The following is a 26456-nucleotide window of genomic DNA, read 5'->3' as shown; positions in this document are numbered from 1 at the left end:
AACAACAACAACCCAACAAAAGAAACCCCCAACAAAACAAAAACACCAAAAAAACCCAACAAAAAAACCCCAACAACAAAAAAACATTAGAATTTTTTCCCCTCCCTGTATTTCTAATACTGTCAACATTCCTAAGTCAGAACTCTTTTCCTTGAGATATTTCCTGAACTGTACTGTCCTGATAAGAAAGTGAACTGTGGCAGCTGGTTCTCCATTCCCTCCCATACAGTTTTCCCACTGCATTATTAATTTATTGACAAATTGAGGAGCAAGCTCCATCAGAGCAGTAACAATATAGAGAACTGTCATGAGAGTGAAATTTATTGAGAGAAAGAAATACTGATGGACTACAGAGATGAGGAAAAAAACCCCTCCACATTTAATTCATCATCCCAACACAGAGACTACAACCTTATTACTTTAAAGCAATATTTAAGCAGAGTCCATTCAGCATTTATATGCTGTCTCAAACTTCAAATCAGCAAGGTAGAGACTTAGGGGGCTTGCCAAATTGTGATATAACCCTAATGCCTCCTGTGCCAGCATGTCAAGCCCTCTCCCTTGACAAGTGAGAATGCTGAACACCTCATAGGATCAAGTTCAAAAAGCTTGGAGGGAAGCAGCAGTGCAGGGAACCTCGGAGTGGCATGCGCTTCCCAGCGCACCCCCCTCCCCTTTCACACGCAGATCCATGTGGTCTCCACCTGACAAAACTACATTTACAATGCTCAGTGCCTTAAAATTAAACTTTCTTATCTCAGCCCTGTGTTTATATCTTGGGTTTTCCAATCGGCCGGTGCGTCTTTCAAACAGGGACGTCTGAGAGCAGTGGTGACAGAAATATACTGCATTGTAAGAGACTCAAGAAATATTACAGAGGGACCCTGGGTGCACAGGGCAGAAAGGCAACATGTCCAAGCAATAGGCAGGATGCAGGAACCCAGGTCCTGATGCTGGGCTGCCCTTTAGTCCCATCTAAGCACATGCCGGAGTCCCCAAGGGCTGGGCACGGAGACTGACCCACGGTGATCTTGCAGCCCTTACTCAGGATTTGATCCCACTCACCTTGGCTCCAACCAAAGCCTTTATCCCCCAAGCCAAGGCCCAGGCCAGGGGGGTTTCCCAAGCAGAGGGCTGAGGCTCCATGCGGCCAGGCTGCTGTTCCAAGCCCCGGTGTGTGCAGGCTCAGCACGTGTGGCTGGTTACGAAACTGTGGCGCCGCAGCTGTGGTCCCGTGAGCCCCCAGCACAGCCAGCCCAAACGCATCCTGAGGGCAACAGCACTTGGGAAGTGTGGTGCTTTCCTGGAGCTGCTCGGCACACAGAGCAGGCCAGTTGAAAACCTTTTGTTTCCACAAGCCACACATTTTCATAAACCTGAAATTTTTTTTTATTTTTTTTCATTTTCCCTGAATATTGATGTCGTAAGTTACCACCTTGAAATGGCTTAGCTGAAAGTCCTGCCTGTAAGATCGTACAGACATTTATAAGGGCCTGCAACATAACCCACAGGGAACTGTGTTCAACAGCTTCAATGGATCATAGATGAGGCTCATACTCGTGTCTGATCTAAGAGTATTTGGTCCATTTTGAAAGAATGGATGGGTTGGAAATGCAGTTGCTGTAACCTCAAGCTTTTCTCTATGCTAAAGGTGTTTGTGAGCTTCTGACAATCAGCACAGCACAAAGCCACCTTCAGAAGCAAGAGAAACAAAAACATTTTCACTACAATCTAACACCAGGAAAAATATTTGGCTGAAACTTCAGGTGTGAATTATACTTGCTTAAGCTAGAACAAAAGGAAAAAAAAATCACAATCTAGTAATGTGGAAACAAAGGAGTTTAGCTCTTTAAAAAGAAAGAAAGATAGACATTTGAGGTAACAAACAAAAAAACCCAAAATGCACAAACACATCACAGACATCTAAAAATAGCATTTTATACATTTTTGCCAGTGCTTCTCTGAGAGCAAGTTCTTTAAACAGAACTTAACAATTTTACAATTTTTTTTTAAAAAAATATGTCATCCTAAAATAGCCCATCAATCCTTACCCAAACTTTCTGTATTTCTACAAAAATAGATGCACAAAGAGCTACAAAATACTGTATTCCTGAAAGAAGGCGCACTGTAGTCAAGGGAGAGTCTTTTTCCTGACTATTGAGACTGTTCATAAAAATATCAAGCTGAACAAAACGAAACACTGTTAAAGGAGCAGAAAGGAGTTAGGTTGCCCAGCTGCAGCAGGCTCAGATGAGGAAAGAAAGAAAAGTTAGGTTTCTGGTTTTCTTCCAACACTGTGGGACCCATAAACGGCCTTCCAAATAAAAGGCTCAATAGCAAAACCAGAATAGTTGGCTCTTCATCTTCATGTGTGTCCTTTGCTCCACGCAGGAGGAGTCAACCACTGCTGTATCACCCGCCCAGCTCTGTCCACCCCAGCTCTAGCTGGTCTTAATTCCTCTGCACTTCAGAACCAAGCAGTTTCCTTGCTCTTGTCCTGATGCTGTAGACCTATGTTTTGGAAGACAAAGGGAAATTAATTAATATTAATAATTATTAATTAAATTAATAAATTCTATGTTTTTTCTTCCCCCTCCCCAAGCAAGTAAAGTAAAGATAAACAAGTTTTGATTCAATAAATAAATAAATAAAGGAAAAATGAAAGAAAAAACTAACCCCCCCAAAAACAAAAAACCACACACACCAAAAAAAACCCCACAACCAAACCCCCTCCCCCCCAAAAAAAAACCCAGAAAACCAAAACCAACAAAAAAACCCCAACCAAACCAGAGTTTAACAGTTTCAAGGACTTGTTAGCAACAGTGTTACTGCTCCAAAGTTTTTAGTTTATGAGGGGTAAAATTAAACCATATTGAAAGTATGACTCTGGCTCAAGCGTTTCAGAAATGGTGATAAAATTCCTGTATGTGCTTCTATGTGGAACATGGCACAGAGTGAAAAACCCTTCCAATAAAGGTCTGCATCAATTATCCAGTATGCAGCAGAGCAATACTTGCAGGCAGGGTCCAGCCACAGACACCATCTCCTCTAGAAAATGCCTGAGACACTTCAGGATTTCACAGTTTCTGTGGCATTTCACCTCGCAGAGGAGAGAAGAAAAATGTTGCTGCAGCAGGCAAAAAAAAAACCTCCCGAATAATTTCACCTACAGAGTGCAAGATTTTCAGCCAAGAATTGCTAGTGCTTCCACATGGGAAAAATTAATGGTTTTCAGCTTGCATTTGTTATGAGTTCCTCTAACATTTTCCTTTGTAAAAAAGTGAGGACTATCTAATAAATGTGGTGCTATGCTGTGGCTTTAGCATTATAGACTTGGAACCTGCGTTTTGACCTGGGATTTCTCTGCTCCAGAGGGATCCAATCTCTAGATTCACACCTAACAGGGCATAAACCTCAAATCCAGACAATAGAAGGGTGGGGGCAGATTAAATTTCCCAAAGAAGATACATTCTTGCTCATTTATAGGGAAAGTAAAGGCAGAGATGCAGGCACGTATTTTCAGAGGTAGTAAGGCACCCAAGTCTAAACGTTTTAAAACCCATCCTTTGATGTTTTGAGGCAAGTAAATCACATTTCATGAAATGAAGGTACACTTCCCACTATAAATCATCATTCCTCCTACACAATGTACCAAGGCACCTGACTTGCTAAGAATTTAAGGTTAATTTCACCACTAATGTAAATAGGTGCAACTCCAGACCTCAATGATGTTGTAACCACCAGAGCTCCGTGTTCCTGTGATGTTTAACCGGTGAAAATTGACAGATCCATGTGCTCGGCATGGATCTCATTTCCAAATCCAATCACACAGTGAATATGAAGGAAGACCCCTATGTTTTCAGAAAGCCTAACAGGCATGGGGGGGTTCAGATCTGACAGCTACCTCCTTGCTTTAAGAGTACAAACAGCTGAATATTTAATGATGATCAACATTTCAGAGCTGAGCTGCAAAGCAACTAGCACTCACATAAAAGATGAGAGCATATGGCTCTATCCATGTGAGGATTCCCAAGCAGGGTACAAACACTTGTGTGCCCAGCAGTGAAGGGACAGGGAAAGCAGAGCCCACGGGTGTGGTGCACCAAACCTTGTTTAGTGCTTTCTGCTCCATTTCACATGCACTCATACCTGTTTCTTCAGACTGGAAAAACTGGGATACCCCTCCGCTAGTGCATGCCTATAAAAACATGTTCAGAGGCTCTTTATTCAATGAAGATGTCTCCTTGTTGCTTAAGAGCTATTTGTTTCCCTGGCAGCACCATACACAGACAGTCATAATAAACTGCTGTTAGTTCCCTTCAAAGCTCCCTCAAAGTTAGTGATGACAATTTGGGGCTATTTTTCCTCTGCTGCTTCCAATCTTTTTGAGCAAAGATGACTCCCCCCCCCCCCCCCAAAAAAAAAAAAAAAAAAAGAGTCAGACAACAGAAACCTTTCAGAGTATAAAGAAGTCATTTAAGTTCACCAGTGGACCAGTAAAGGACACCAGAGGCCATGGAAGCCTCTACAAAGAGAAACAGGTTACATGGCTCCTGGCAGCTTTAAAAAATGGCACACACACGTGTTTAAGAGATCTTTCACCTGACAGCAGCAAGTGGTAGAAAGGGAATAACTAGCTCAGCCGGCACCTTCCTCTGGGCAGGTGTCTTTGCAAGACACAAATAACTGTAACAAGGAGGTTTAAGGTATAGCTACGGACTCTAAACAGCAAGAGAAAAATCCAAAGTTGTCCTATTGACAGAACTGAATGTGGAACGCTTTCCATGCCTTTTCCTCATTATATTCCTAACTCCTTCAAGGCAAGGCCATCTGCAGGCCCAATACAGAATCCAAGGCCCGCTACTCACCCAGAGCTTCCCCTTGCAGTGCAGGTGCTGCAGGGCTTTCCTTTCAGCAAGGAAATCCTCACTTGCGCTGCATGACCCAGCACTGTCACTCCAGCAAAATTCCCCTTCCCTGGGACACCAACAGCAGAGCTACCTGCCACACAAACATTATGCGGGTTCTGTGGGAACATCTAAGCAAATTTAATGAGCTGTGACAAGCTTGTGGGAACAGAGACAAACGTACAGAAAGGATTGGACTGGCCCCTCACACTCCAAATTCAAGGCATCATGCTGACATACTGACAGTTCCAAAAGGGACTAAAGGATGTTGATTAGTTCACCTGAATTTGAAGTTATTCACCTTAATGCGCCTAACTTTACAAGACAGAGAATGCGCACCTCAATTTTAATAGACTTAAAGCTATCACTCATGCCTAAGTCCTGCTTTGCTTTCAGTGTGCCGGGGCTGCAGGGAGCTTCCTCCAGCACATCTGTCTGACAGCAGGACAGGATATCCTCCCAGGCTCTGCAGCAGCAAGGCAAGCTGCTCTGCTCTCCTCCCCAGGGGCTGCCAGCAGCACAGCCAAATCCCACAGCTCACCTGCAGGGCCTGGTGGGTAGGACACCTCCCACCCTGCTCCTGAGGGGAAGCACTGATGGCTACAACAACAGCATGACGGAATTTTACCTCCCCAACCCCTGATTTTTTTAAGTGCTGGAGGTGGCTTGTGCACCCTCGGCATGAGCAGCGGTGACAGCCTGACCTTGCTTTGCTTGTGACCAGAACTGAGCCATAAATCCAAACAATCTGTGCTTATTCCAACATGTGTATATCAATTCTTGCCATGAAATGTACTCTTCCATTGAGCAATGCAGCTTGTGCACTTTGGAAAGACACTACACAGCAGCAGACACAAACTTGGCAGGTTTTAACAGCACCAGTGTCTTCTTTCATCCCACTTGGAATGATACCCTTTTAGAAGCTTCTGAAAGGGTTAATTTGCAGCCTACGTGAGGATTAAGCCACATTTAATGCCAATCAGGTAGCTAAATCCTTCTTCATCCCATAAAACAGGGCCATGTAAGTTCAAACAGATGTGCAGGGCAGATCAATAGTTTGTCAGCTCTGTGCTGATGTCCCACACAATGTGTTCTGGAACATAAATTCCCAAACTACACCGTGCATGCAGTGGGAACCTCCTCTTAACATCTGAAGTGATTCAGCATCATCCCGTCATGAGATCAATCATTTGGCTCGGCATGGCAGAGATGCAACAATGTAGCTGGAAGAGGGTAAGATTACAGCCAGCCCTGCCCTGAGCCCAACACATCATTCCACATAATTCACGGTGAGGAATTCTGCAAATGTTCCTATAATTGCATGTGACAGTAGCAGAAGAAATGTGACCCATGGTAAGAAGAGGGAGAATCAGTTTGTAAGTGAAGAGCTCCAAAAGGCAGATCTAGACCAAATGAACTTTTTTAACATAAATCACCTGAAGCTCATGGAATCTGATATATTGACAACTCCACAGGTTATTTTCTCCAGGTATATATGAGCAAACACTTTCAGAACTGACATATTCTTGCCACTATGGCCTTACCCTACTCTGGAAAAAAGCACTTGATGTCACTAAAAGCCAGTTCATCATTCCAGTCCCTTGAGTTTGTGGCTTCTCTGTTGAGATAGCTGCTGGACATCAGAGTTAAATGTAATGAAATGCTGTGTGATGTGGAGATTTATCCAGTATAATCTGCCTTCCCTGGAGTGCACATGAAGCAAGTGCTGGATGTGACCCCACGTGGCACTCGTGCAATCCCCTCCTCTCCCCACACCTTCCCTGGGATGACACTGCTGGATGTGCACACAAAACCCTGAGGCAATTTAACTCCCTCCTCTCTCCACGCCTCGAGTGCCTGTAACCAAAGCATTCGTCCCAACTGCACAAGCTGCAGGCAACGCTGAGAAGGGAGCTCAGCCTTCCTGCCCTTCCCAGCAAGCCTCTGCTTGGAAAGCATGGGAGAGATGAGCGTGCAGGGGAAGAGAGCAAATAATTGTAACGTCACAGGTTCCCACTACTTGCTGTGTTTCATTGCTTGCACCCTTGTTTCCAAAACTGGAGCTGCTTAACAGGGTTTTGCTGTTGTGTTTCAGTGCAAGACCCTTTTGAACAGCCTCAAACCAGTGAGACACTGGTATGCTGAGATTCTCTGCTTCTTCAAACCAGTCACACATTTCCCCTCTTTCTTTTTCCCCACAGGAACTCACAGAATAAAACGCACACAATCAAGCATGGGTCAGAAGTTAACAGTTCAGATCTTTTCCAATGCCTCCCATGCTGAGCAACCAAAAGACACGCAAGGCACTGCCAAAACAGGATCCTGAAAAAATTAGCACCCAACTGTGCCCCTCCACAGGGATTTTTCACAAGGAGCAGGCAGCACCAAGCCAAAGCTGTGTTTCTCCTCTAAAGCAGTGCTAGGACTCAGTCCTTTTGGAGGTATTTGCTCTTAAAGAGAAAAACAACTCACTGTCTAGGCTGGGCTTGTACCTGAGCCAGGCAGTGGTTTCTCCTGACTAACAATTCCTTACACAGTTCTCTGTTCCACCCCCAAAAGGTTAAGCCAAATACCAGGGCTCTGCAGGTGAGACTGCTGGGGCTGGGTCCAGGAGGGCTTGAGAAGGCAGCTCATTCCCCTTATGGAGTATGTCACAAAGGAAAATCTCAAGATCCCAGTCTGATTAGTTTACCATTCTGTACCCAAAAGCATTAAATATAATTATTCTTGTATTGCTGGTTTAGCTGGAAATGTTGTTTATATATAAATGGTCCAGTGTTAAGAATCCTGATAAGCTTTCTCTTAGTTTTATTGACATCACGACAGCAAGTGGCACAGCATTTAGAGGAGATTACTGGTTCCCAGTTGCTTTAAAGGGAAGAGACAGATTTGAATTAGGTTCACAGAATTTCATCTTTAAGAAACAGCCTTTTTTCCTCATCCATTCCTTGTTCCCCTGCCCCCTAATCAAGGCAAAGAAGTGCTTCTCACAGGTCAGAGAGAGCTGTCAAAAAGGGAGACAGAAAGATACTTTAAAGAAAAGGGAACAAAGATACAAACCTAGTGTTTCCTTTATCAGATAACATACTGTCTTTAAGAAGTACTAATTTGCAAGAATTGCTGCTGGTGAGATAAATATCAAACTGAAAAAGGAGCCCTCAGTGGGGCGTATGAGCTCCAGGATGGATGCACTGGGAACTGTCAGTCACCTGACTGCAAGAAACGTCAAATCCTGAGGGCTGCCAGCCTGCTTCTGCTACTGAGACAAGGGACTGCCACTCAAAGCTCACAGATGGAGCTCATGGTCTGCAGTTCAGACTACAGACCCTGCAGTAAAATAAGTTTAATTCACACACCTCTGCCTACACCCTAGAGAAAGACGTTTAGTTTGACGGCAAGCACAGCTCAATCAGCACCTCTGTTCTCCACGTGACACCTGGATGTTACACAGGAAGGAAATGCTGAGCTGTTCCACCTCAAGATGCGGTCCTCATGTACTGCAAGTTATTAGCTTATTGGAGCTATACTATATATAGTATTATAGCATTATAATATTATATGTTATTATGGAGCTATTAGTACATTGGTGGATGCACATATGAACCAGCTGAACAAGCTGAGAACTTCCCCGCAGAAGCATAATTAATATTTTCCCACAAGACTTAAAAAGAAACAAACAGAAAACGCAGAGCACGTCACAACTCCTCTGGCTTGAGTGGGACCGAGGCAGATAAAGGTCAGGGAGAGCAATCACAGGAGGGAAACACATTTGGGCACAGCTCTGAGAGCCAGCCCTGCTGCAGCTGCAGGGAGTTCACATCCCCGCTCAAACAAGTCACGGACAACAACAACCCAAACCCAAACCGAACCAGCTCACCTGCGTCAAACCCGAAGCTCGGCACGATGTCCACCGTCCCGTGGAAGGCTCCGGCCCAGGCTGAGGTAGCGCTGGTGACAGCGGCGGGGTCTGCCTTGGCCCCGTCCCCCTGGGGAGGCGCAGGGATCCTGGCGGCGCGCACCGAGGGCACCAGCAGGGAGCCGTAGCGCGGGTCGCGGTGCCCGGCCGTGGGGTGGTGGTGGTGGTGGTGCACGTGGGGGTGGTGGCGGTGCACGTACACGTCGTGCATGTGTGCGTACGGGGGGCTCACCTGAGACGCCAGAGGGTAGTGCCAGGACTCGGAGGCGGCGGGGGCGGGAGGTGGGGCAGTCTGGGGAAGGCCGTGTCCCGGCCAGCTGCTGGGATCGGCTGTTGGGAAGGTGCCTGGTGCAGTCACGGGGAAGTCGGGGTGCACGCCGGTTAAGCAGGGTGGAGGAGGAGGCTGGTAAGAGCTGGTCCAAAACGAGGTGGGGAAACCGCTCCTTTGGCTTGAAATTGTTGAGCTTTCTGGTAGGGAGGAAAGAAGGGAAGTATGACTGGAGCAGAACGACACATTTCGTGACAAAAACCCCACAATGATTTGCTGCTCACTGAAGTTTGTAACGCTGAACTGATGCCTTAAATTTTGGCTTTCATGTTTTTCAGATTCTGTGCTGCAGTAAGCTCTCTTCGCAGAGTAAGTAGACAAAACAAATCCTTTTCCTGCGGAAGACCAAGGACAACTTTCAGGCCCAAAAGCCCATGCAACGGTGGACTAAAGGGAGGAACAAGAAGGATGGCACCTCACAACCAAGTGAGGTTCATCATTACTAACTGAAGCTGTAATTGGACAATTAAACCCCAATATGCAAACGGACCAAAACTTAAAAAAAATGTAAGACCTCGTGACCAGTCAGCCATTTTTGTGACCATTCTTTGTCCACCTTGGGTGTAGCCCTGGTCAGGCTCCTGTCCTGCCCAGGGTGGATCCTGGAGGCCTTTCAGTAAATACCTGCTTTATTCTCCAGCTCTGTCCAGTCTCTGTTTCAGGTCAGCCCTTTCAAGGCATCAGAACTCAAGCTTCTTCAGTAAATACAGAAACACAGCACATTTGAGGTAGGAGGATTGTCTAGTCCAGTTCCCCTGCTCAGGTGGGGTCACCTGGAACAGTTGTCCAGGACCATGTCCAGTCAGATTTTGAGCGAGCTCCGGACTCCACAGCCTCTCAAAAAAATCCCCCAAAACAACAACCAACCTAAAAAAACCCAACAAAACAAAAAGCTTTCTTGTATTCAAATGGAATTTCCTGTTTTCTAATCTCTGCCTATTGCCTCCTGCTCTGTCAGCAAGCATTGCTAAAGGGAGCCTGGCTCCCCCATCTTCATTCCCTTCCATCAGGTTTTTACATATGTAAGATTTCCCCCCCCCAGAAGATTTTTCTTTCTTTTCCAGGCTGTAGAATCAGAGCCCTCTCAGGACCTTGGTACAGAAATTGAGAGGAGAGGGTAACTCCTGCCCAGACTAGAGCACATCATTTAGAAAGGCAGCTGCAGTGGCTGCAAATGCTTCTGAGGAAAAAGAACCAGCTCACACTGAAGAACAGGAAACATTTGGCTAAAAGAATACTTGATTTTCTCAAACAAACTGTGTGCTTTGATGGGATAAAGGTCATATCCAACACAGCTTATGTTAGTCCTTTATAGAATATATCATGATGCCCTCTACCCAATAGGATCATACAAGCAGAACCATCTATGTAGCTCAAAGAGGTTTTTGTCAGAACTAAAAGACTTGCTGTTTCTTACAGCTAGGGCTCAGCTTATATTTAAATGGATTCCAATACCTCTACATTATGAAATCACATTCTAAAAATTCCTCTTTTGAAGGAGCAGTTAGTGTTTTTGATGTTTCGCAAAGTCTTGGCTTCTCCCTTCTCACAATCCTCTTGCCAGCTCATGCTAGAAGTCCTGCTTCATGCAATATGTCTCAGCTCCAACAGGATTTTTTTTTTTTGTCAAAGATGGAAACATAAAAATACAGAACTTCACCTCTGATGAAAGAACAGTCATAAAAATAGCCTATGGAGAAATAAAGCCAGGGAAGTTTAATATTTGATGAGGCGAGGAATCCTCTGTTCCTCATAACTTTTGCAACTTTTTTTTTTTTTTTTGAAATCACCTTTTGTTTTGCTTTGCTTAATAAGCAGCTGGAATGAGACTTGGGTGAAGACACCATTGAGAATGAACAGATTCCTCAAACACTCCCGCCTCTGAGCTTTGCTTATACAGAAATACTTTGGAAGCAAAAAACTTGAAAATGTTTTCTGACTGCATCACTAGGACTCATGTCTCTGTTTTAAAATCCATTAAAATCATAAATACTTTTCCACACATGAATTGGCTTTGGTTTAGGCAGTTTATTGAGCCTGATTAACTTCTGATATTGGAAACAAACATTGCAAACATACCATAGACGAACGTAGAGGATGCTTAGTGCCAAAAAGCTTCAGAGGCTGAAAGCTTATCTGACAAACTGCACTTCAACATGGGTTTCTTCAAAAGGTTGGGCTGTTTTTAGCCATGTATTTCTATTGCAATTCATGCTTGAAGACTGGAGAGAGATTCAAGCATATTACAGAAGCCTCAGCACTCCTCCAAAATTGGTATTGTTCTGTGTTTGTAAACCATTCCATGCAAAAAGGGATTACACCGAAATGGAGAGTGTGTATGGCTTGTGCTGTTGGCAGCAGGGCTGACACAGAAAAAAAAGCAAACTTCATGTCCAGTCTGTTGTTTTCCACACTACTTAAGAGGAGCACAGCTTGACAGTGCTCTGCCAGTATTCTGGAAAATTAACCTCTGTAATCAAATTTTTGAAAACTATCTTGCTGTTATCTGCATGGAAAAGCCCTAAATTCAAAGCACTGCACTTCAAAAAAGCACAGAAAACCACAAAGTATCTGCAGGACAGCTTTAGTAACAGGAGAGAGCACTTTAAACCACTGAATCTGCCAACATGAATTCATCCCAGATTGCATAACAGCTTGGCTTTGCCAGTCATGCAGGAGGTCTAGCCCACAGCAAACATGTTTGGTCATTCTCCACTTCTCAGACCTGTGCAGGTTTCACAAAGCCATGGCTGCTGCCTGACACTGTCACAGGCCAGCCCCCAGTGACACCACTGAGTGTGGCCACCCTCACTGGGAAAGGCCAGCCCTGTCACTTGCACATACAGGCTCCATCCTGCTCGTACCAACAGGCAGGAGAACTCCACCCACCCCAAGTGCTCAGGGATACCTGGCCACTGTGGAACATGGAGAAACGGCCATTTCCACACTGCCCTTGGGAAACAAAAAAATAAAAATCAATCTCTGCGATTCCATGGTCTTTCAGGAGACATTTAACAAAAAATGTGTGCCAAGAAAGATACTAGAGTTACCACAATTTCCTACCCTAAGTACAGGGAGGCAGGGACAAGGCAACATCCCAGGGACCACAAAGTTGTGGCTGATGCAAATGTTCACGGTGGCCAACCCAAAATGTTCATGGTGGCCAACCCAAAATGTTCACAACACGCACTGAAAACACGCCAGAAGTGCACTCGCTGGAGAGGAGACAACATATGGAGCTTTCTGTAGTACAACACCAGCTCTCACTTAAGGTAAGAGGAAAGCAAAGTGAGATAGAAAAACAACCCAACACTTTCAGCAAGGAAAAACATGTTGATAAAAATACCATTAAAGTAACATTGGTGTCAAGGTACCACTAGCATCTGCAAAAGATTTCAGGCAGCTACACCTAAAATTGAATATTCATGTTACTTGAGCCTGCCGTAGGGAACTGTGTTTTATAAAAAAATTAGTTTTCAAGTAATTTTAGCCTAACCTGATCAGTAGTTTCAACATAGAAATGATGGAAACTTGCTCTTTTCAGAACAGGTTCAAATTTTTATATATAAGCAAAATCCCTCCTCAAAACAAACAAAAAAAACCCCGCTCTGCAATATCACCTTAATGATAAAATCAAAGTTTGCATTTTCATGAGAACACCTAAAAGAAAAAAAAAAGGCAAAAAAAAAGAAGAAAAAAAGTCAAAACCATTGCTAATCCCTCCTTTCAGATAAAGGAGAAAATGCAGTGAGCTGAGGAGCCAGTTCATGCTCACACACTTTCCACTGAAACCTGTACCTCCCAAAACAGCTACGGCAAAAAGCTTTTCTCTTTCTAATTCATCTGCGAGTAAGAAATTGACAGCAGTTCTGACTACTCATGAAGGTTATTTATGGAAGAACTTCAAGCTAATCATACTTTAACTTCTTTAAGTAATGGGATACAAACTCACACTCAGGAGCTGCAACTGAGCATCTCTGATATTGTGAATAAACCAGAAGACCTAGCTGTCAGTGTTGGTCCTTCCCCATTGTTTTCAAGCAGGAACATTTCAGAAACCCATTTGGGCCTGACAAAGCTCATGTCATCTTCTCTTCTCTGAAGCAGTAAATGCCCTCAGCTCTGTCAGCTCCCAGCAGCCTCCCCAGGGATTTTCAGGCCCCTTCAGCAGGTGCAGGGATGGCACAGGGTGTATCTCCTTACTTTATTCCCAGAAGATGTTCAGGACACGCCGACCTCCATTCCCCACTGAGGGCATAGGGCACACGGGGTCAGGAGGCAGCATAGCTGGAGAACCCTCACACCAGGCCACCCATGTCCCCTGCAGAGCCCTCTGGGGATGGCTGTGAAACCACAGAGTGAGGACAGGGAAAAACAACAGGGTGTGTCTGAGGCCAAAGGGAAGATAAGCAACCCCATCCATGGAACGTCCCCAAGCTCGCTGAAGAGGGCTTGCTGTGGGCATGGGGTCTCTGGGGACCGCCTTGATCCCACTGATAAAACATTTATAGCCTGTCTGGGCCATTTATAAACGCTCCAGTCTCCTTTTTAGTTAGCATAGGTTCAATCCTGCTCAGTCTAGTCAACGGAAAATTTCCCATTAACGTTAATGGTCCCAGCTCAAGCCATAAATTCCTCTAGCTCCCCAGCCAGTTGTGCTGACCTTTGCTTAAACTTCCTCGGATTTGTCATCATCGTTCTGGAAAGCAAGTCCTTCTGTACTATTTTTCTCTTCACAGTTGTTTCCAAATATCCCCTCTCTCTTTAGTATCTGTGGCTTTTATCAGTGTAGCCTCACCTCCACACCACTGATTAGGAACACCACTGCTCCTGGTCAGATCCCACCAATACCTCTCTCATCAAACCAGTGGAAGGCCACTGCTCACCATGCTTAGTTTGCGCCCCTCTGCCAGTCAGATCAGAAAGAATGCAGCTGTGGGCATCTTAAGAAATACCCAGACTGTCACATCCAACAAAATGGAAACAGCATCTCACTGGCACGCTTTTTCCAATTTAGAAGTCTTGTCTGTAAGGGCTACGTGGAGTCTCTGGCAGGATCTGCTCTTTGTCTCACCAATACATATAATATATAGGCATTTATGTGCGCAACAAGAGGTTAAGTGTTAGGACAGCGAGTAAATGCCTCGCAGAACCTCCCAAATTTCTGCTCCCTGCTTGGAGGCAGAGTAATGTCATGCCCATTTTACACCCAGCAAGCCATAACAGCATCTGTACCTCTCCCACAAGGAAGCTGCAATGGAAAATGCCACGTGGCTGCAGCCACAGGAGCCAGGGCTTGCCCCCCAGCCTATTCCATCCTGTGCTGGCTCCTCCCTGCCTGGAAAGCGGCCACGGACAAATCCTGATCACCTGGCAAAGTCACTCCAGAAGGCTGCATAAGTTTCCTTTACGTCCAAGGCCAGCACCCCAAACAGCTTTGCTCTTGCCTCACAGGCCAAATTTCACACTTGGAGCTAAAAAAAAAAAAAGCCTCCAACCTCACAGCAGACATTTGTGAAGCCACATGAGCTCTGCCCCCTGGCAGAGACAGGATATAGCAGGAGATGCCTGTTCCTTCCATGCCTTTGGCTGCTCTCTCCCACTCTAACACCTCAGATCACTCAACCCAAGAAACTCTTGGAGATTTGAGGGGGATTTTTCCACTTCCACAAAGAAGTAGAATTTCAGCTGTGATGCAATGTGTGTTACTGCAATGCAGCCCGAGCAAGCCACGCCACAGAGAAGAAGTTCCTGCCCCTCTTACCTCTCCACAGAGGATTCAGCCCTGCCTTGCTCTTGGGAAGGGCAGTGTCTGAATTGAAGCTACTGGCTTGGCTCAAAGCTCTCGAGAAGTGTTCATCCACCACTGAACCAATGTCTCCCTGGAAGTAAGTGAACAGGACACAGCGAGAGTTCAGGTACTCCATCTCGGCAGGCTGGTCTTTCTCATCCTCCTCTTGCTTGCTGGGAAGGGTCACTTCCAGAGACTCCTGCATCTTGTTGTACACAGCTAACTTCTTCTGGGATTAGAAACAAAACAAACAAGAGATTTATCAGTGATGGCATTCGGTGGAAGCTCAACATATGGTTTCCTTAACAAAAAATAACTGAATACACTGAATATTCATTTTGTATTTAATTTTGGACTACCAGGATATTTCACATTGGCATTTCACAAAGAACAGAATACCAGCGCCCACTTAAGAGCCTCTATTCCTCTCACACAGATGGACCTGCTTCTCAGGCATGTTTCACAACCACAATTTATCAGCACCAGTTTTCACTCTACTCTTTCAAAAGAAAGCAGACAGGCTCTAACAATTCCCTCCTGACTCCCACCTGGAGAGGATATTCCATCAATAAAGGCTACAGAGGTCAAGCCCAGCCCTGTGGAAGGGTGGCCAGATCCACAGCATCTGCATTTCACACATCCAGCTGGGCAAGCACCAGGCTTCTCTGGGCACACTCCTCCAGCTGAGCATACAGGGCCCTCTGGGTTTCCCACACTTACTGCTGAAGCTGTAAAGATGGGAGAGTTTCCTGCTTCCTGAAATATTTTCTACTGCATTATCAAACTCCAAAAAAATGCATAAATTTTCACTCACTGACGATAGAATTTTTATCACAGGAAGTTATACCTTGGGGTTGGTCAGGGGTTTGAGAGTTGGGTTTTTTGGTTGGTTTGGGGTGGTTTGTTGTTGTTTTGAGGTTAGGGGTGGGAGAAGTTTCTTTTCCTTTTTTCTTTTTATTTTTTTTAACACCAGTTTTTGGGGAAAAGGAAAAAAAAATACAAGCCATAAAAAATTCAACATGTGATCTGGGGGAAGAGGGGGATTGACAAGTCCGCAAACACATGCAGAAAAATCCACCCCAAACCAAACACACAGAGAAGCATATAAAAAAGTAAAACCCTCACAAACCATCTGTGAATGGCTATTTCAGAATCCTCTCTCTCTCTCTCAAATCAAACCTAAATGTCAAAATAAATGTGTGTGAAGATCCATTTTGCATGGAACATATTTTTCAGATGTTCCACTTTACAACTGTTTTCACAGGAAAAAAAGAAAAAAAAAAAAACACCTCTCCCCACAACAGTCAAGCTGCAGGAATCGCAGCTTTTAGCTAGCCAGCCATTTCCACAGCTGACTTTACACACAAGCACTTTCAGGAACCCAAAAACAACTACAGTCCATATGCAGAAGTATTTCATAGCATTCCTATAGAATTACAGTTTGACTTATCTTTAATGGTTTGCTTGGCAACACTCTAGCGCCATCAGAATCTCTTTAACTTTATGGCTTTTTTTACCCTTTTTCCAAAGTAGCTCTATAGAAAAAGTTAAACAACTACACAGTCTATAAAGTTTCATTTTTACAATAAATACGCTCGTACAGTTTAAAAATTATCGAGAGTCGTTTTCTGACCTTGTGTACCGTCAATGTGTTTAAATTTGGTGCTTTCTAAAACTATATAATCCAATAACAAATTCCCCCACTGTGGCACAAAATAAATGCTCTGGGGCAAAGTCTTAATTATGAACGGTTATTTTTAAAAATAACTGTAAGAAAGAGCCATTGACAAGTGGAATTAAAACCTGTTATACTTAAAGCTCGCAGCAACTTAAGCGACGTATCTGGCATTCCAGTGGGTTAACTGATAAATGTGAAACAGCTCAGTGACACCATTAATTCAGATGCTGTTGCACAAACTGCAATGAGGGACGTACGTAATTTCATTTCAGTTGGGGATATCCAGGCAATGGCCTGGAATTCCAGTAAATCTGTGCTTCACAAAGCAAGTTATACTGTGGCTCAGTTTAGCACAGTATTACTTAGACTTATGGGAGAACCGCTGAGATTCACTTACAAAAATAAACAAACAAAAATACAGAAACAGCAAAATAAAGCAGTTTTACTAGAAACTAGGATTGCTAAAATGAAACAGTCTGAGGCTGTAAACATATTTTTGCAAACACAGAATTTGGGGTAACCTACACTTTTTTGGAAGTGCTTCGTGCCTTCTGGAAACAAACAAAAGTCTCAGGAAAGGTCTCCTAATATTTGCCACCCAAATGTTTACTAGGGTATCACTCTAAGTGAGCTTCGTGGTTTTGCCTGAGTAATCAGGGACCACTGAGACTTCAGTAAGACAGGAACAGTTCTATCAACACTGCACACAAGGGAGACACACGCACTGGAAATCTGCAACGCATCTACCTCGGTGACTTGGCCACACCTGAAGCTGCACCGCAACTCAGGACCTCTTAAAAATGCAGGACAAGTGGCTGGGGGAGCGTGCTTTTGTCATTTTTGTTTTATAAGTAGAGGCGAAGTGCGAAAGAGACCCTTTGGAGAAATCTAAATAGGTCTGTTACATGCCAGACCTTGAACACAGGCAGCACATGTTCAAAGCTGACTCCCATCCCTACAGGTGCTTGTACTGATGCTGCAGTTATGCAAATGCAGACACAAGCACGCAATTACAGACAGATACACACCACTAATACAGCCCCTGGCTTGACTTGGTGATCAGGAAGGAAGTCTTTCAATGTTCCTATACAAGGACTGGAGCTCAGGAAATTAAAACTTATCTCCAGAGTCGCTTCTCTGCGCAGGAATGTTCCCCCTTCCACAGCTTAAGAATCTAATTCGTTTTCCATTTCAACTCTCTTCCCTCCCCTCCAGTCCATGGGCAGTCATTACAAGATGCTCTGGGCACTTGCTCCTTTCAAAACCACCAAATCCGACCTCTTTTTTTTTTTATGTTAAAAAAAGACAGTAGGTCTGATGGACAAGAACAAGGCCTTGTGTGTGGATTGAAGTTATCTACAGTGCTAAGCTGTGGTTTGTAGTGGGTTATTTGCAAAGGATGAGAGACCTAAATTTCAAGATTTTTCAAAACAGCAAGCCCGTAATCAGACACAGATCTAATTAATTTGCATTTCAGGAAGAAATTATCAGCCTGTAATTGCAAAACTCCTTAAATAACACACTACCGTGAGAGAAGGTAGAGAGAAACATACAGGTTTTCCTTGTATGCAATGTATATACATCCTTTCCATTGTATCCATTCTTTGATAACGTGAGGGGTTTTTCCCCCAACTTCACCGAAAACACCCTGTTCGCACATAAATTCCCTAATTTTTGTTCTGACCTTAACAGTAATCTTCTCACAGTATTTTTGACCACAGTTGTGTGAGCGGAAAGCTATGCAAGATCATCAGCTGCTAAATGAATTTGTCCCACAGTCATGGGGTGTGAGGGAACAAAAACAAAAAAGCCCACAAACACCGGGGTAGGTTTATAGTAACCAACCTAATAACAGACTAGCTGTTTAACTGGACTAAACAGCTAGCCCAATTTCACTTGTACTTTCTCATTTGAACAGTTCTAGCATATATTTAAGCAGCCTACTGCTTAAATATCTGTAAGATCTTTACAAAGAGCATTTTCTGACCAAACACAGTGTTGTCTCTCGTCAATGTTCAATACTTTAATATATTCATGAAATACACCTCTCCCTTCCTTACACTACAGACTGATACTAAGCAGCCCCTGAAAAACAAAACAAACACCCAAAATCTTCTCTTGGCCAAGACACAGAATACAGAATTTAAATTCAGAATACAGACTTTTAAGTAGAAAACAGGGAAATTCAGTGTGTATATCCTTTAGATAGCAGACCCTAGTTCTTGGCTGAAGTGGCACAATCTCTGGCTAAATCGTGCTGTACAGCCCAGGCTGAATTCAGCTTCCACCAACATTATACTATTTTTATTTCATATATTCACAAACAGGCAATTCCAAAGAAAATTTAAACCCTTCACTTCAAATACTACACCAAAAGGAAACTGAAGGTCAACCGCATATGGTTGATATGGACATATTAAAAAAAAAGTTCATTTTAAACAATCCTGTCTTCCTGAGCACTTAGAGACCAAGAAAACATTTAGCCCAAAATCTCACACCAAATCCTCGCCTTGAAGATGCCTGTTATTTTCTGACATACCCTACCCAGAACCAAGCAAAACAGTTCTCATGCAGCGAAATGTTGGCCACATTAAAGCCTGTGGCAAAAGTCCAACTGACTTCAAGGGTCCCGGGTGTCACCCAGAGTGTCTGGTAAAAATGTCAGAACATTCCTTTTTGAAAATAAATTAAAAAAAAAAAAATAAAAAAAAATCACTTCCAGCAGAAGCCAGTTAGTAGCCAGCAAAACAACCACCAAAAAAAAAAAAACCAAAAAACAAAACAACCAAAAAAACCCCACAACAACAAAAACTAACCCCTCCCCCCCCCAAAAAAAAAAACAACAAAACCCCGTTTTGAGAACAGAGGTTTTACTTTAGCCAAGTTTGAATCAAAAATTCAGGCCAGCCCTTACTTTTCATATCAACTGGTTGCTTTTCCCTACAATTTATTATCTCCATACATGCCACCATCCAGCATATGGTCCTTTATGCACCCAAGCATGAAAGTCTGGTGTGCCTGTGACCACCTGTTACAGATTTTCCATTATGAGAAAAAGAACAGGAACCAAAAATAAAGAATAACCACGCCGAGGAAACACTATATGACCCTATCCTGAGAAAAAGGCTGTCATTTGACATAAGCTTCTGAGAAGGAATTCCAGCAACAAACTCGAGGCAAATCCTCAGACAGTTCTCCATTTGTGGAGCTGTCTGACAGGCAGGCTCCTATTGATAACACAGAAAGTATTCAAGGAAGAAGACAATTCCAAGCAATCAGGGCACTGAATGCTGGGCCTGAAAGATGCATTTATGGCAGTGCCCTAAAAACATGGAACAGTAACTTCTACCCACACAAACGAGCAAGGTGAGCTTGTTTTCCGCTGAATTTGTAGAGGTAGAGCCTGCAAGTCTTGCTATGTTCTGCTGATGGAGGGAAGTGGTGAAAAAAGAATGAATTTATACACCTTTTGCTGTACATGTAAACAGAGATGTTCTCTTAAAGTTTAAAGGTCTAATTTTATGTAGCTAGAGGAAGATCAAATACAATTTGGTCCCACTCAGAACAACGGAGTAAAGCAAGCCAAACTTTTTAAATCAGTGATGTTTTGTGGGATTGAACCAAAAAAAAAAAAACAAAACCAACCAACAAAACCTCACACACAGGGCAAGATTTAACCCAGGTTTTACATCCCATAAATCTGAGAGTAGATGAGTTCTATAGGTTATATAGCTTCCAGAGAAGTTCGTAGAGCAAACAGCAAAGGAATAGCCTTGAGAAAGAATCTGAACTGCAAGAATTGAACGTGAAGCCATGCTCTGCTGTTACCTGCTGTTAGACACTGCAGACTGCTACGCAGCATAAGCAGTATAATAAGCCCACCCTCAAAAGCTGGGGGCACATGATGCAACGGATTTCACTGAAAAAAACAAGTTACTACTGTATGTGAATTGGGGTTTAGCCACAACCAGCTGACACAGCATCAGATGTGACCTGTCCTTGTCTGCTACTCTGTCAGTTTGGAAGGAAGAGCCGAGTTAGTGACCTAAATTACTAATGAAGACAAGGCCTTATCTGGACAAAGTCTCTCTACAGCACCGCCAGCAGAAAGTCTGACTTGAGCATATCACAACTCCTTATGCAAGCCTTGATTTAGCAAGGACAGTGTTGGCTTAGATGTTGGCTTGCCTCTACATACCATGGAGAAATTCCAAAACTACCATTTACTGTAGCTTCCCATTCCAAAGGTCTTTAGCTGGTGTGTCAGTGAGCCAGGGTGAGCCCTACCTGAGCCCCAGCCCTGCAGCTTGCTGTGCCCAGCCCGACGTGACACAACAAGCCGCCCCTGTGTGCCGGGAATACAATGGAATTCCGCTCCAATTACTTACGTGTTTCCAAAGCCTCTCCGAATTCCGTTACACCCATTCCTCACCCAACCCATAGGAAAGCCAAAGCTCCCTGTTACAGCTGCAAAGTGGACAGCAAAGAGCATTTTGATTTTGCCAGCCTGCAGGGTTTTACAATCACGCCTGCACAGCTCCCCACCAGACACAGAAACACGTTTGTATCCTAACACCGGCACACACTCGCTCCGTCTTTTGGCAATGGAGCATGGAAATCCCGATTTATCCCTAAAGTTAGGGCCACACCCCATTTTCATCAGTTCATTCTGGCACCGTATCAGCATGTATATATCCATGTTTCGCTTACTTCCCTCCAGCAAGCACCCTGGACTCGAGCAAACTCAAAGATCTAAGGTGCTAAGCCTCCACTCCCATTAACATTCAAGAGGAATTCAGGCTTTGGTCCATTAAGAGCTTTAAAAAAAAACAAAAAAAATCCCATGTAAATTAATTTGCCAGCAAGTCCTTTCCTGGCTAAGGACGGGTGAAAGCCACGTTTCCAGAAATTCTGCCTTTCTGTGCAAGGCAAAAATCAATTCCGTGGTGATTTTAAGTGCGGAAAAAATACAGACACAGAAATGCGGGAATAACTTTAGTGCGGGGAAACTTTAAGAAGGCACTATGGACCGATCACCCCCTAAAGCTGCAACACTTCTGCACAACCCAGGTGCACGCTAGTCCATCATTTAAAAGCAGTCTGAGACATCCTATTAAAAAAAAAAATAAAATAAAATAAAAAAGGAGACAACCACTTGAACTGCCCCTGACCCACAGAAACACGACACGTTTGGCTCTCCAGAGAGACCCCGGCGCCCAGAATTTGAGCCTACAATGGCAGCTCCACAGCTCAAGGGCTGCTTGGCTCTTTAAAACACACAGAAGTGATGTCCAAAGCTGGCATAACCAATTACACATTTGAGATGGCTTTGCTGCACATACCTGTGGAGATGCATAGGCTTTAGTTTGAGTAACAGACCTGCATCTCCTTGCCCTGAGAAGAAAAGGGAAGCCAACGCCAGCAGAGCATGGAAGAGTTTCTGTCTCAGAAAACAAACTGAACGACACCAGCGTAGTACAATACCACTGAAAAATGCCTTGGTGGAGTCCTCGGATATTTTAAGGGTGAGCTCCATTGTACCATCTCTAATGCAGAAACTTATTTTTAAGATAGCCCACTAATTCATCTTCCCTCATGGTTATTTTTAAACCGCAGTTTTAATTCCACCAAAGAGGAACATTCTTTAAAATGGTCATCATCCTCACAAGGAGTGCAGGAGCGTTTTACATGTTGAACACATGTGTAAGAACCAAAAAGCTGGCAACAGATCCCTCATCCTTTTTTGTTATGTTCTCTACCAGTTGATTAAGCATCTCTGACAGGACAGTTCTGAAGGAACAGAAACTTGCAAAATGTCATAAATAAATCTTGATGCATGAGGACTGCATTCTATGTTTATTTTTTTCCCCCTTAAATTTAGAAAACATTGTATTCAGAGAAAATACATAAACCACTCTAAAGTTAGCAGCTGTTGGAAGCAGAGGCTGCAACACTTTCTTCAGCAACAGCAGCTCGGTTTTTCAGTCTGGCGTCCAAGTAGCCTGTGAAGATCCTCCAGCTCCAAGTGCGTCAGGAAAACCAGTGCAACCAGGATTAATTAAATGAAACTGTAGATAGCATGCGGGATAGCCATGTTCCGAAAGCTTTCAGGTGGAAATGTGATATATGGTGCCAGCCAAGACTCAAGAGCTATACTGGCTCACCAGAGCTAGCTACGCTGCTTGCCTTGCTTATCTACCTCTACTTGTTAAACAGCATGACCCACAAGAACTCAGTTTGTTTAAAATAAAACGTCAAGAAACTTCAGTGTCCATTAGGGTGCCCCTAGGACATTTTATATACGGCCCTGCTTTTGGATGAGGAAGAAATTTCATACTTATGCTTAAAAATAAAAAGCACTTGCACTTGAACGTGACACGGTCATTTAACAGATTTCCCCATACTAAGTGCTCTACAGATCTGGAAGAGAAATACAGACAACCACTTCCAGAGTTAAACGTCAGAAAGCTCAGCAGAGTTTCAATTGCAGTTTTCTACTTCTAGGTCTCTCAGTCAAAGAATCAGGGTATTGGTGATTATTTATTCATTTTCCCTCCAAATCACACAGGGCATGAACCGGAGCTCCAGCTATCCAAATACAAAACTTTGTAAGAAAAATTAGTGCATAGAGAGAAGCTCCTGCAAGCTCTGACCAAGAGGAGAGAAGAAATAATGGTAAAGGCACTCTGCAAGAGGCAGAACTCCCAAGTTTTCCAGAGCTCGCGTTTAAAGTGATCAACATGAGCAACCTGGACAAGTTCACTGGGGTATCACTTCTGCAAACAGGCTCCGTCTCCCAACAATAAAGGAAAAAAACCAGCAATACACGATCGGAATTTTAATGTTTTAGCCCATAGTCGTGTCTCCCAGGCAAGTTGATACTAGAGGTCACTTCCCATGTACGGAGAAAACAATCTTCACGGATAATAATGATAAAACCTTATGGAATGCAGCAACAACCAAAAAATGTATTCTCAGATGACTACATTAGGGCCAAGTCAATATTAGTCCCACTTCACCCACGCACTGCATAGTCTAAAAATGCTGTCAGCCTGATAAGAATTTCCTGATTCACTTTAAAAAAAATTTAAAAAAAAAATAAATAAAATACATCTGATCACCAAATTCAGCTGGAAACTCGCCGCAGACGATCATCCAGGAGTGCCGGGCTGAGCGGCGCGCCCCGTCCGCGGGGAGCAGCGCGGGTCCCGTCCGGCCGGCGGGCGGAGGTTCCGCCCGTGTGCGCGCCCGCGGGGCGAAGGCGCTGCCCCGCGCCCGCAAACCGGGCGAGCGGGGACATACATCAACTAAGGCACGGCGGCGGACAGAAAGGGGACAGGAGCAAGGAAATAACTTTTTCCTCCTGCCCCACGCCAGCTGAGCAAGCCAACATCCACCCGCCAGATGCAAGAATTTGGGGGGAAATCCTTTTTTTTGCTTGTCAGGAAAAGGTCCTACCAGGCTCCGTTGCTCCGGGGCACCCTCGGCAGCTCCCCGCATCTCCAAATCAGGCCGGGGGCTGCGGAGCGCATCGCTGGCTGGCCGGGGCGGAGGTCTCCGCCCAGGGCAGCCAGCGATGCGCCATGCACCCGCTAAGGGGGGCTCCCCAAAAAAGCCCCCGCACCTCCCAGCCCTCCGCACCGCGGCCACTGTCGCTGCCCTGCCCTCCCCGCGGCTCACCTGCGCGCAGCCCGCCGCGGGCGCGGCCAGATAGCGGGGCGCTCCGCACGCCGCCGGGGCGGGCTGCTGCATGGCCACGTCCGAGCAGCTCATGGCCGCGGCCGCCCCGCGCCACCGCCGTCTCCCCCTTCCTCTTCTTCCTCCTTCTGCTGCTGCTGCTCCCGCTCCCCGGCGCGGGGCGGCCGCGGCCAGGCGCCGCGCAGCCCCGACTGCCAGCGCATCTTCGGCGGCCGCCGCGCCCCGCGCCCGCACTTATAGCGCGGCGGGGCTGCGCGGGGCGCCCCGGCGGCCGCGGCGGCGGCGGCAGCGCGGCGGGGGCGGGGACGGGGACGGCACCGCGCTCCGCCCGCCCAGCCCGGTCCGCGGGAGCGCAGCACCTGCCCGGCCCCGCCCGCCGCGCCGAGCGCCCCGCCGATAACGCCGATGGGCTCCCGTCGCTCCCGGCTGCCAGCGGGAAGAGCCCCGGGGAGATAATTTTTGGAGCAGTGAGAGATCTCTGGAATACTCCCTGGTGTACTCCCTGGAGTAGGTGTCACCTGTACCGGCCACTCTTCAGCTGCCCAGGGATTCATCCTGGAGATTCATCAGGGAGGAAGGAAGAACCTACGTATTCCATGCATATGGGAAGCAAGCTGAACTAGCCCGGAGTTCTCTCTTCCCTCCCTGCATTTGGTCTCCGGTGTTTAAAAAAAAAAAAATAAAAAAAAAAAATAGGTGAAAACCCCACACTTTTCAACTTGAAAAATATATGGAAAACTCAGATCTGGTTGTAACGACTTCAGTTGTGTTCAGATATTTTCCTGGCCCACCTCTGTGTGCACATTTCTGCCAGCGAGCTGCCCTGCTGCCCTGCCGCGCTTGGAGGCTTTCGATACCATTCCTCACATGGAAAAGACTATGCCTTGTTAGCATTATCCCAGCTTATGAGGCTGGGAAGGATTAAAGCTTGTTTGCTCTTGTATTCTTCTCATCAGGGCTAAAGTGAATTATCTGAAGTTTCTTTTTCACAAAATTTGTTTTGAACTTTACCTACATTTGACAGCAGCCAGAAATCGAAGCCTTTAATCAAAAATTCTAAATTTATACTCTCTCCCTCTCTTTGTTTATATACATACACACAAACACACAGACACATCCCCTTGGCCAGAACAGTTAGATGAATACACAAGGTTAAAATAGCTCTCTCTGACCCCAGTAGGATTCCCTGTTTGTAGAAAGCTTTTCTCCAAAACATTCAACTGCAAGAATTTGAACAAAGATTCAATTTCCTGCAGACATGTTCAGGGTTTTTTTCTCTCTCTTTTTTTTTTTTTTTAAGTTTTGTGCGTACCAATTTTAAGGTAGCTATATGCCTTTTAACTAGCACTGCGGCAGCCTGTTCTTGTTGCATTTTGTAGATCTGTGTGAATGGATTAACACCGAAGCACTCACCTTTGCAATCACTGTGAAGTTTCTGCAAGGGTATAGTGCACATGCTCTCTTTGTCAAAACAGAAAATCCAGGTACTGATTGCGATCTACAAATCTCTGCTTGATCCCTATTAATTTTAGATATCTCGTCCCCCCCATTTCCTGCTGCAGCAAGCCTAAGGCAGGGCATCATCCCGCCAGCGGCGCCCGCAGGAGCCGGAGGCCGCGGGCCGGCAATACCCGGCACCACCTTCTGAAGTTCGCTGTTCCTGGCCACCAGCCTGCTCCTGACCTGGAGGGTTTTTACCGCAAGCACATGGCCAGGCTGCCTCCAGGCATTCCTCTGGCCGCCCTGTCTCCTGGCGCCCGGCCTCCTCCCCGCCTCTGGACGACTGGCTGCTATCCACCCTCGCAGATCCTCCCCGGGAAGCTTGTGCCGCTCGCCGCAGAGGATTGTGAAACATGTTTCCTGGTTTAGGGAAGATGTTGTTCAGCACCGTGCTGTCTGAGGTAAAATGATTTCAGATGCGGTGAGAACAAGGCCTGGTGTTAGTTTATAAAAAAACGACACCCGAAAAACCCAGAACAAAACCCTCCCACGCTTAATAACAGTAAGAGAAACAAGCCTGTAAAATCACAAATAGGAACAAATTCGTTCAATATCAATTGATAATTTTTAGGAGAAAATCCAATATCAGTCCTTAAAGCAGAGGAGACTAAAATAGAAAATGATTTATCGTTTATTAT

General features: G+C 45.0%; 1 protein-coding gene across 3 annotated transcripts; it reads right to left on the bottom strand.

Moving 5' to 3' along the window:
• Positions 1 to 303: 303 nt before the first annotated feature.
• VGLL3 (vestigial like family member 3) lies at positions 304 to 24537 on the bottom strand. Of its 3 annotated transcripts, XM_066208380.1 has the most exons (5): positions 24301 to 24537; positions 14916 to 15171; positions 8785 to 9291; positions 4150 to 4198; positions 304 to 2511 (listed from the first exon to the last, which is right to left on the bottom strand). In XM_066208380.1, the coding sequence occupies exons 1-4, from the start codon at positions 24391 to 24393 to the stop codon at positions 4188 to 4190; spliced, it is 867 nt and encodes a 288-aa protein (XP_066064477.1). In that variant the 5' UTR covers positions 24394 to 24537; the 3' UTR covers positions 304 to 2511; positions 4150 to 4187. The 3 variants fall into 3 exon arrangements, with proteins under 3 accessions (XP_066064477.1, XP_066064474.1, XP_066064475.1); XM_066208377.1 differs by lacking the exon at positions 4150 to 4198; XM_066208378.1 differs by lacking the exon at positions 4150 to 4198 and having other exon boundaries at positions 14916 to 15168.
• Positions 24538 to 26456: the final 1919 nt, after the last annotated feature.

The sequence above is a fragment of the Chamaea fasciata genome, unplaced genomic scaffold (assembly GCF_029207755.1).
Source record: "Chamaea fasciata isolate MVZ Bird 193981 ecotype frontalis unplaced genomic scaffold, bChaFas1.0.hap1 SCAF_2, whole genome shotgun sequence".
NCBI classification, from domain to species: Eukaryota; Metazoa; Chordata; class Aves; order Passeriformes; family Sylviidae; genus Chamaea; species Chamaea fasciata.
The sequence above is the reverse complement of the archived record's forward strand: the minus strand, read 5'-3'. Positions and strand labels throughout refer to the sequence as shown.